The sequence below is a fragment of the Sinocyclocheilus anshuiensis genome, unplaced genomic scaffold (genome assembly GCF_001515605.1).
Source record: "Sinocyclocheilus anshuiensis isolate Anshui unplaced genomic scaffold, SAMN03320099.WGS_v1.1 scaffold1497, whole genome shotgun sequence".
NCBI lineage: Eukaryota > Metazoa > Chordata > Actinopteri > Cypriniformes > Cyprinidae > Sinocyclocheilus > Sinocyclocheilus anshuiensis.
Window position 1 is genome coordinate 206,402 of NW_015543492.1, and position 11,645 is coordinate 218,046.

At 39.3% G+C, this 11,645-nt stretch overlaps 2 protein-coding genes across 2 annotated transcripts in view; both read left to right on the plus strand.

Annotated features, from left to right (window-relative positions):
- LOC107694740 (protein NLRC3-like) overlaps positions 1-6,480 on the plus strand; it is a 27,525-nt gene extending 21,045 nt beyond the window's left edge. The window contains exons 13-14 of the mRNA XM_016494420.1: positions 4,531-4,698; positions 5,273-6,480. Coding sequence (XP_016349906.1) covers positions 4,531-4,698; positions 5,273-5,279 — 175 coding nt within the window. The 3' untranslated portion in view covers positions 5,280-6,480. The remainder of the gene's footprint in view (positions 1-4,530; positions 4,699-5,272) is intronic.
- Positions 6,481-9,536: 3,056 nt separating this feature from the next.
- LOC107694741 (NACHT, LRR and PYD domains-containing protein 12-like) overlaps positions 9,537-11,645 on the plus strand; it is a 37,843-nt gene continuing 35,734 nt past the window's right edge. Inside the window, exons 1-2 of the mRNA XM_016494421.1 lie at positions 9,537-9,542; positions 11,192-11,203. Of these exons, the coding sequence (XP_016349907.1) occupies positions 9,537-9,542; positions 11,192-11,203 (18 nt within the window). The remainder of the gene's footprint in view (positions 9,543-11,191; positions 11,204-11,645) is intronic.

An 11,645-nucleotide genomic window follows, 5' to 3' on the forward strand; every position in this document is an offset into this window, starting at 1 on the left:
TTGAGGCGTTGCTATGGTTGCGAGCGTTTTGCATGAATGACTGATATTCCACAGTCTGCTCGGAAACCTTCTTTCAGTGAGTGTCTATGGGTCGCCGGAAGGAAAAAATAAACTAAACAATATTTTAAACTTTTTTTTCATCAATAATCAAAGCTAGTGTGTCGGTTTAATTAAAAATCCATATAGCCTATTATATATTTGAGAATATTACATAATTCATTAATGCCCGTTTGTCATGTATAATACACCAACCAATCATGATCTGGCACAAGTTCAAATTTCATTGGACAATAATGTGAAGTAGAGCGGTCATTTTTCGTTCTTATTCATAAATCGGTTGAAAATGACATGGGACAGACGAGCTTATTTGTGGAGTGATCTGGATCTGCAGTTTGTCTCGTTTTATAAATCAAATTACATCGCTGAGAAAATGGATGCTAAATTACTACAAAAGGACTGCACAAAACCGTGCAGTGCCAAAAGTTGCAATAATGGTAATCAGTATTCAATTCACTTATATTTATGTATGATAGGCTACACCGTTTACTATTTCATGAAACTATCATTATTGTTAATGAAGCCCAAGTGCCACCTACAGGCCTATTATGTGAAGTACAGGCTGGCGAAATGGTGACGTGAAAGGACTTTATTATATTACCATTTTTTATAATTATGCAGCATTATGAATGTGTCTTATGCTCATCAAGCCTGCATTTATTTGATCAAAAATACAGAAAAAACTGTAATTGTCAGGATTCTGGACTGTCTGTATCGTGTTTTGCCCCTGTTTCTGTTCTTGTTTGTCCTTATTTGGTCATTTTCCTGTCCTCGTTTAGTCTGATTGTCATATGTGATCCACCTGTTTTTCTCCAATTATCCCTAGCATTTAAGCTCCAGTCTTTGCATTTCTCCCCTGTCGGGTCTACTTCGTCTTTACATGTGTCAGCATCTCGTTATCCACCTGTGTTTCTCCAATTATCCCTAGCATTTAAGCTCCAGTCTTTGCATTTCTCCCCTGTCGGGTCTACTTCGTCTTTACATGTGTCAGCATCTCGTTCCTGTATTGGATTACCCCTGTGTTTTGATGATTAAAAGACTGTTGATTGTACTCCACGTTTCTCTCGTCCCTCCGACAATGTAAGTGTGACAGAAGACCCGACCTACACAGTTACCTCCGTGTTTTCTCTCCATTTGTTTTCTCGTTTTTCTCTGTCTTTTTTTTTCGTTGTGTGCCCTTATGGATCCCCTCGTCCGCCCGGAGTTCCTCCTCCTCCTGCTGGAGCAGGGGGAGTGATCGCTCGAGGACCATACTAGACTGTTCCAGCTGCTAGCTAACACCACCAGCTACCCGGATGACTCACTCTGTGCGTTATACGACACAAGTTTAAACACCGCGTGCAGAGCGCCGTCGTCCGAAGATGGTCCTCAAGTGGATTTCACCGCGTTTGTGGAGTGGATTCTGCTCCAGACCCAGATCCACTCCGGACCCAGAGCCCAGCCCACCATCTCCCCGCTGTGCGTAGCTAAAGCCCGAGCCCACCAATGACGGAGAGCCAATTCCCGCTGCGATCTACGAGCCAGCGCAATGCCGAGTGACTGAGTGGAGGATCGCCGCGGAAGTAGAGCCCAAGCCGTCAGACCAGGCCTGCGTTCTGCCCCGACAAAACAGTGCAAAACATTTTTTAAACGGAAACGGTGGTGCGTTGAACACTCTGTTCTGATGACCCGAGACGTTCTTTCAGTGAGTGGGTCGACAGAAGGAAAAAAATTAACCAAACAATATTTTTAACTTTTTTTCATCAATAATCAAAGCTAGTGTGTCGGTTTAATTAAAAATCCATATAGCCTATTATATATTTGAGAATATTACATAATTCATTAATGCCCGTTTGTCATGTATAATACACCAACCAATTATGATCTGGCACAAGTTCAAATTTCAAATAATGTGAAGTAGAGTGGTACTTTTCCGTTCTTATTCATAAATCGGTTGAAAATGACATGGGACAGACGAGCTTATTTGTGGAGTGATCTGGATCTGCAGTTTGTCTCGTTTTATAAATCTCCCAAGGAAAGGATATGGACCAGACATTGCAATTACTAAATTATATTTAGACAGACTTAAAGACGTTCCAGATCTATACATGTGCTCTTATTATTTCAGTTATTTTGCCTTTAATGTAAATAAACATGTGCAAACAATATGTCGGTTTAATTAAAAATCCATATAGCCTATTATATATTTGAGAATATTACATAATTCATTAATGCCCGTTTGTCATGTATAATACACCAACCAATTATGATCTGGCACAAGTTCAAATTTCAAATAATGTGAAGTAGAGTGGTACTTTTCCGTTCTTATTCATAAATCGGTTGAAAATGACATGGGACAGACGAGCTTATTTGTGGAGTGATCTGGATCTGCAGTTTGGAAACCGTAGCAAAATGGTGCACACCGGTTTGAGCTTGAACTTGACCCAGGTGCGTGAGTCGGCTGCAACGCCCATCACAAGGGAGAAAGCCGTGGACGGTGAGAGCGCGGAGTGGAGCTCCGCCCACTGCACCGCGGGTGAGGGTGAGCTAATAATATATCTGGGACTGCTGGACTTAGAAGGGGACCTTATTGATTGTCCCTGCTGGTCCCGTCCAGCCCTGAGGGGGCTCCGGTTTCCCAGTCCAGCCAGGAGTGGGCTCTGATCCCCAAGGGCAGCCCTGAGAGCCCGGAGGCTCACGAATACCCGCCCGCTCCTGCCTCCTCCACTGCTGTCATCTGGCAGCCCCTCTGCTCACCCTCAGCCCACCATCAATACAGTGCAAGCACTGTGGGTCTGCCATCCTCCAGCGTCGCCATGGCTGGAGAATCCGCTCCTTCCTCCCGCCAGCTCCACCTTGGTCCTCGGTCGCTCTGGCTCCGCCGCGGATCTCTGCCTCCGCCTTGGTCGCCTGAGCCTTCAGCTCCAGCCTGGCCCCCCGGATCCTCGGCATCCCCCAGGCTCGTTGGCTCTCCATCTCCGCCTCGGGCTCCTCCACCACCTGCTCTGCCGCCATTGGTCGGCCCCCTGGAGTCGGCGGCCATTGCTCCTCCATGGCTCCTCCCTCCGTCGGCTCCACCGTGGGCCGTCATTATGGCTGGGTCCCACCTGGATCCTCCTATTCCAGCTCCCTCCTGTCGTCTCCCTGGCTCCTCCCTTCTTCGTCACCCCCATGGACTCTGTCTGCCGGCCCCCTCCCGGGTGTCCGTCCTCCTCCTGAGCCGCCTCCCAAGTTCCTACCCGCCCCTCCCCATGTAGTTTCTACGGCATGAGGACGCGCCTTCAGGGAGGGGGCGTCATGTCAGGATTCTGGACTGTCTGTATCGTGTTTTGCCCATTTCTGTTCTTGTTTGTCCTTATTTGGTCATTTTCCTGTCCTCGTTTAGTCTGATTGTCAAATGTGATCCACCTGTGTTTCTCTAATTATCCCTAGCATTTAAGCTCCCGTCTGGTCTACTTTGTCTTTACATGTGTCAGCATCTCGTTCCTATATTGGATTACCCCTGTGTTTCGATGGTTAAAAGACTGTTGATTGTACTCCACGTTTCTCTCGTCCTTCCGACAGTGTAAGTGTGACAGAAATATTGTGAAATATTATTAGAATTAAAAAACATTTTTTTAAATATACTTTAAAATATAATTTATTTCTGATGCAAAGCTGAATTTTCAGCATCATTAGCCTACTCCAGTCTTCAGTGCATGCTCCTTCAGAACTCATTCTAATATGCTGATTTATTATCAATGTTTGAAACAGTTGTGGTCCTAAATTATTTTTTTTTTGTAACCTGTGATACTTTTATTTTCGTTGATGAATAAAAAGTTAAAAAGAACAGCATTTGTTCAAAATAGAGATGTTTTCTAACAATATAAATCTTTACTATCACTGTTTCTATTAATTTAACAAATCCTTGCTGAATAAAAACTAATTTCTTTCAAAAAATACAATAAAATACTGACTCAAGCTTTTGAGCTGTAGTGTGTATTGTTACAAAAGTTATATTTTAAATAAATGCTGTTCTTTTGTTTTTTTACTTTTTATTCAAAGAATCCTGAAAAAAAGTATCACGTTTCCAACATTGCATAAAATGTATTTTAAAGTATATTAAAATTTTGATAAAATAAATGCAGGCTTGATGACCATAAGTGACTTGTAAAAATATAAAATAGTAATGTATCCAAACTTTTGACCTATAATTGTTTTTTTGTTTGTTTTTATTGCCCCTATTTTACACATGAGCCCCTGCCCCGAGGAACTCTCTGCACGTCCCTGAATCGTATACATGTGATTGGATGATACATGAAAAGATTTATAGATTATGATGTGGTAAAACTGAAATTAACTCCCAAATACCCATGTAGAAGCGGGTCTCAACCTTAGATTGGATCTGTTAATCAGTCTGTGGATTAAGTCTCTCTTTTCTGATTGTGAAGTTTCTGCTGATCTGAGCTGTGGATCCTGAACTGAGAGACTGAAGAGTGTCATTGTTCTCCACAGGTTGAATAATTGTGGAATCACAGGTGAAGGTTGTGCTGCTCTGGCTTCAGCTCTGAGATCAAACCCCTCACACCTGAGAGAACTGAATCTAAATGGAAATAACCTAAGAGATTCAGATGTGAAGCTGCTCTCTGATAAGAAACATGGTTATGGACTGCAGAAGCTTCTGTGAGTAGTGATGACTAAAAATGTTCATATATTGTAATTAAAATGTAATTTTTCTTTTACAGCTGAATGTTCCTCGTACTATAAACAATAGTTTTATTCTGTTTATAGCTATTTGATTGATGTTTGAGTATATTAATGATATTTTGAATATTGTGATATTTTAAATTATGATATTTTGAATAATATTTTCTGCTCTTCTTGTGTATCAGTGTTTGTGTTAAATATAGAGCCTCTACGACATGAATAGTTAAATTCACAAAGAAATACCATTTTAATGTTTTTTTTTTTGTTTGTTTTTAAATTTTAAAGCAAGAGAACAATAATTTTTTCCCCACATCTGTCCATTACAACAGAGAATAATGGTTAATATATTACAAATTTTTTCAAGGTTAAAGGTCATCATCCATGGTGTTTTGGATTTGACATCATAACCTGGATGGTTAAATATGGCTTTATTGACTATTTATCACAGGATTATATTATTATCTTAATAGAGCAAAGTTTGTTTGAGTTCTTCTAAAGTGGATAATGCAGTAATGTCACACACATTTGACTATCTGTGTTTCACTTACAGGTTTTAGATGTTAGTCTGATCTTCTCTGGATCAGCTGATTGTGAATAAAGTGACACTTCAGACTGACATCAAATTCAGCAGAATCAACAGACACAAACCCATAGTGATCATCACACACACGTGTTTGTGTAACTTTACTGAATGATCCAGTCCTTGATTTGAAGTCAAACAAGAAAACCTTTTGTTTGTTCTTCAGAAATGACATTTGTACTGGTACCACATTTTACATAATAATTTTACAAGCTGTTTGTGACAATCAGTGTGTCTTCTGTTCAGTTCTTACTACAATAGATTTCAAACCAACAACCCAAAAGCCGGGTTTTTATTATTGATTAATTGACTTGATAAGATTAAAAAAAAACAGGTCATTTCTGGATGTCTGTAATCTGATCTAATATGGAAGTGCCGCTGTAGTTGTTTGTCTCCAGTGTCAGAAGCTTCTGTATGTAGTTTTGAGGCAAGCCGTTCTGTTGAGCCCCTAAACACACAACCTAGATGCAGAATGAGACGAGATAAACATTCAGATGAAGAAGAGACTCTTTATTGACAGTTGTCATGATAGTTATGAAACTAGACAGTCACAGATGTCTTATGAAAGCTTATATAATCATAAGGTTAAAATACAACTATATTAAGAATATCTGAAATTTAAACTTTAAAACACTTGTTGATATTTTATCAATGGGGTGGACTGTTCGATTTGTGGTTGTACAGGCTTATGATGGACAGTAAATAGTACCTTTCTGTACTGTGGTGAAGGTGGACATGGTCTGTAATTGTTCATCTTGTATGTCCGGCAGAGAAGCACCTCCTTCTTTATTTCTACTTTGATATCTATTGGGCTGTACACACCTTCATGAACCTGTTCCTGTCTGAATCACATGCAAGATCTGTAATACATGCCTAAATGCAGATATTTTATTCTTGAGTAGAACATTTTGGGATATAAAAGATTTACAGGGTGCAATAAGGATCCATATACTGTCTACAACCAGTACCTGCCCATATATATATATATATATTTTTTTTTTTTGTACTTATGAGTGCTAATCTGACTAAGCTGATGATGAAAACCTATGTCATAGCTTTATCATAGTACTAGTCATTTTTAAAGTTATTTTTTCTACTATGTGCATGTAACAGGATAATATGCAGTAAATAAGTATACTACAAAGCTACTTTATACAAATAAATAAATGTACATGAAATACTGATTTGAGATGTTTGTTTTACAGTGGGAAAAGAAAGAATGCAATATCCCATACAATACTGTGGCTGCATTCACAAAACATCTTGAGGCTAAAAGTAGCTCCTAACTTGCCGATTTAGGAGAAACTCTTAAAAATATTGGAAGTGTCAGTTTTATTTTTAGGACTCCTACATTTTTGCTATTTCACAAAGCGTTTTAGCGCTAAAATCAGCTAGATCTGTGAAAAGTTAGGGCTAGTCAAGAGGACTCCTAAGACCAAATCACAAACCATCCTAAAATGGCTGTTGTCTGCAATCCAGCTTTGGAATGTAAACATTTTAGAAACATTTCACAATCATTTCCCTTTAATAGAGTTATGACCTTCTTTTCATGTTTAAGTTGGGCAAGATGCAAAATATAATGAACCTTTATAGCCTATTCCACACTCAAGTGCATTAAGCTTGCCACAAATGAGATGTTTTAATTATTTATTAATAAACTAGTGTTTTCTGAGTCAGATAACACTAGTGATGTGCCATCGCTGCAGTACAGGGGACGCGCCTTCAGAGAGAAATGCACCTTTTATACTGATTTAACCAGAGAGTGTTTGTTTTGTCTGGTTAACGTTAGTGTTGTGGAAGCTACTTTGAAACTGTACTAGCTTAATAAGCTACAAGCTACTCATAAGTAGTTTAGCTACTCTTCTGAAATAAGTAGTTAGCACCACAAGTTACTACTAAAAAGTTGCTAGCTACAATGAAAATACTTTTTTTCCCACAATGACGTATAATACAAATAACTGAATAAGCGTTAATGAGGAATGTGTTGAGTAAAGTATTTGGTATTAAAACAATAATGCAGTAGAATTATGATGTCAAAGACTATTGTTCTATTACACACAATATTCAAATATCTCAGACTGAAAAGTCAAAGTGCAAAATTGCAACAAATTTAGCATTACAATAACAAAATGTAAGTAACAAAATAAGCACACAGAAGCATTTTCTCAAAGATACTGTATGACAGATGGCTGCATTATGGCAAGAAATAATATTGAACTCTGAACAACCGCTCAAAGCACTAACAGGTGTGGTTTAGGGCTGCACAATTTGGGGAAAAAATGTACTTGCGATTTTTATGGTTTAAATTGCAATTTGCGATTTAAAATGTGATTTTTCAAATTAACAAAAAAAAAACAAACATTAAAAATAGATAAAAAATTAATGATAAGATAATAACAATACTAATTTTATTTTACAGAAAACTATTGTTTTTCAAAAAACTGCAGGGTTACTTGTTAACATACAGGCTGTATAGCTGTACACCATATGCTACTGTTAAGATAAAAATCTTTGAAAGTAATTTCTTTATTTTTATCAGGAAGTATGTAAAATCAAAAACGAAGTCCATCTTTAATATGAAATATGAGACTTTTTTGCATCCACTGCAACTCCTGTACACTTCTATACACTGGAGAAAAACATTGATTACCCTGTTTACTTTCAATTTATTTAGAGAGAATTATTATTTTTGCTATTTATGGCCAAAAAAGGAATGAATGTGCATTACTGAGCGCTAAACACATGTAATGTCTGTTTCATTCATGCATGGCCACCATCTTTTGTTCCATAATGGATAGAAGGGTGTGTCGAACAACTTGAAATATCAATCCACTCCTGAACGTCATTACGTCATTAACATTAATCATCTGACTCTCTCCTTAAAAAAAGCCCTCACACAAAGTTCTTAATGTTAATTGCCAAATGTTAGAATACTTTATGGATTGAATTACAACTGTTGTTACTTGCAAAATGTTATTTAAAGCTGCAGTCTGTAACTTTTTTGGTTAAAAATGATCCAAAATCAATTTTTGAGCAAGTACATAACCAATCAGTCTTCAAAACTATCTCCTTACTGTAGCCTGACTCACAGCGGTAAGCTTGTAATAATGTGTTCTAATCAAGTGGTACTGGTAGGTTTCCGCGGGAAATAGGAACTTGCCACCGTTCGTGTTTGCGTCATTACATCACGTCTGTATACATAAAGAAGGAGTCCCGGCTAGTAGGCTATGGCTTTGTCCCAAATTGCACACTTCATGTGTACTTGCGGTCTTACAATCTCTGTCGCGTGCGCATGTCCATGTCTGTTAAGTCCACAAGACCGTAGGGTGTCCTATTCGTAATTTTATCTTTCGGAAGGGTGCTCACGAGCGCCCCCTTTGCGGCCACTATGCACTGAGGTGAGCTCCATGGCAGACTTTTACCCGACAGTCAAAGTGGCATTATGTCACAAAAGTGTAGACTCAGAGGAAGACTGCAAGGTTTTAGGGTGCGATTTGGGACAGGGCCTATATCACGTGTGTGGATGCTAAAGGCGGCGGATCATTTATAGCCTTTTCTCACAACAGCTGTACCAATTAAACTTGTCATTTTAGAACGAGTTCTAAGGAACATTAAACTGCTTAGGTTTAGGCTAACAGGTTAAAACAACAATTTCTTTCAATGACATTCGAATGGACTGTACAAAAATTGAAATCTAAAAATAACGCTAATGCACACTAAATACACATAGTCACGCAATGTTAATAACATTAACAGTTTGAGAACAAAGTATAACAATAATAATAATTTGCACGGTTTGACGTAATCTGAGCTAACTTTGCGATCGTTAGATTTAATCAGCATTGGTAGCGCAATTTATTGTAAAATCTTTTTTTTTTTTTCAGTTTTTTTTTAAACTGGCAGACATGTTACCTACTTTTTCAGATGACATTTTAGGGTGAAATTTCTTATTTTGGACATACTTCCAAGACGTAGTATCTGTAATTCCGAAGTGCAGAGAATATCCACACTGGTGCATTGACTGACAGCCCAAACATACATCTCAAAACATTAGATTCATGCCGTGCCGATGCACAACCCACGTAAAGAAGATAATTCTGCAAATAACTGCAATTGCAGGTTTCAAACAGAGATGGCGACAAAGAGGTAAAACTTTCAGACTGCAGCTTTAAAATAATAATAATAAATGAATAAAAATAAACGTAAAGCCACGAGATGTGTGATATACCAATAGATGGCGGTAAGGCACTATTTTAGTATGCAATCTTATAAGAAGATGCTGCGCCGCTTCAGTCTATTGCAGCTTCACAAAACAGAATGTAGCTATTGTCGCGCTACACCGCTATTTGCTGGAAAAAGTAGTTAGCTACTGGAAAAGCTACATTGTTTTGAAAGTAGCTGAGCTACTGAAAAATGTAGTTACGTTAGTAGCGTCGCTACTAGCTAGCTACACCCCAGCACTGGTTAATGTTAGTATGAGCAGCCATGTAAAGTTGCTACAACTTACATGTTTTAATTTTTAAATGATAAGCCATATTTGAGGTCGAATGTACATTTACCTTGTTCTATGATTAAATGACTGACAGAGACCCATCCCCTCTCAGCCAATGACTGTGGGCATAGTGAGTAAGCTTGATGATATCATCCATAGCAATGAGGTCTTAGATTAATTCTCTTAGATTAAAATTTCTCCCCATTCCTTAGTAAAAGTTGGTCTCAGAAGCTTTGTTTTGTTTCTCCTCTATGCCCCGCCTTTCTGAAACGCGTCGATTTTTAATTAAATGCGCTGGACACATCTAAATATTTTGGTTAAACTGTTCCGGAACAGTGTTGTAAATACAACTTAACCACTGATTTCTAGTCGTGTACTCTTTTGGAAGACCAAACAAAGTAATTTCGCTTTCACAAAGAAACAGCGTCACACACCGCAGCCTTGAGTGATCGGAGGTCGGAGGTCTAGATTGAGCCGCGGCCTAGAGTATGCGGAGGCCGGCTTGAGTGAACAGAGGCAGGTGGGCTCGAGAACGGCGCGGCCGGCGGATTCGACGACGGAGTGTCCGGAGGGCTTGCAGCAACCACATGTGACGACCCCGGGCTGGACTCCGCTTTGTCCATGGTGAAAGCCGATCCGGCGATCCACAACGCAAAGTTGTTGTATGTCCTCAGCAACCAGCATGGATCAGCTCCAGGCATGACGAAGCAGATATCGTCCTCTTTTGGAAGGCCAAACAAAAAATCGTCGATTTTTACAAAGCTCATCGGTCTGAAAAGCGAGGTGTGCTGTGATTGGCCAGCTATCCAGTGCGTTGTGATTGGCCGGATAACCCACAGCGCGAAGTTGATGTATTTCCTCAGCGACCAGCACAGATCAGCTCTAGGCATGACGAAGCGGATATTGTCCTCTTTTGGAAGGCCAAACAAAGTAGTTTCGCTTTCACAACGAAACGCACAGCGCCTTCACGACATGGCGGCGGCAGCAACAACAATACTACAGCGAGAATAAAAGTTACGCCTTCTTTCTTTGCGTGAACATTTGGGTGGCGTTATGCAAATCTTCCCAGATAGTGACGTAGGTATGTGGGGGCGTGTTAGAACGAGCCGTTTTAGGTAGGCGTGGTTGACACTTAACTTTTATAAAGAATATCTCTTTGGATTTGAGACTTTAGTCTTTGCAACTTTACAGATCTTCTTTATGCACCAAGAGCTTGTAACACTCCAAAGAGAAAGGAAAAAGTTAAATTGCATCATATGACCCCTTTAAAACCTAAGAACTTTTACTGCTATATGGGAGAACTCTCATAAATATAATACAAAATGTTTTGTGAATACGGCCCCGGATCACTAATACAAATGAAAGAGTGATTTTGGGAGACATCTCAATCACAGCAGGTGATCTCACCTGTCTAAACTGGGCAGGTTTTGGTTGTCTATCCTCCACACGACTCCCCAAACCTCGTTTCCTTCACTCTCCTGTATGGTGGCCACTCCACCGTGCCAAGCGCAGTCAGTGCAGTTGCCCGAAAGACCAAAATTCAGCCTGTAGTCCTGAGATACAGTATATCACTTACAAGACAATCAGGCTTTGATATATACCATCACACTGTATGATTGCCATATTTATGCACCATAGTGTGTACAATGTATTCTAAGATACTTTAAAGGGGTCATATGATGCTTTTTTAAAGATCATTATTTTGTGTATTTGGTGTAACAGAATATGTTGACATGCTTTAATGTTCAAAAAACACATTATTTTTCAAATACTGTACATTATTGTAGGTCCTCTATGCCCCGCCTCTCTCAAACGCGTCGTTTTCAACAAAGCCCCCTCCTTTGACAAGCG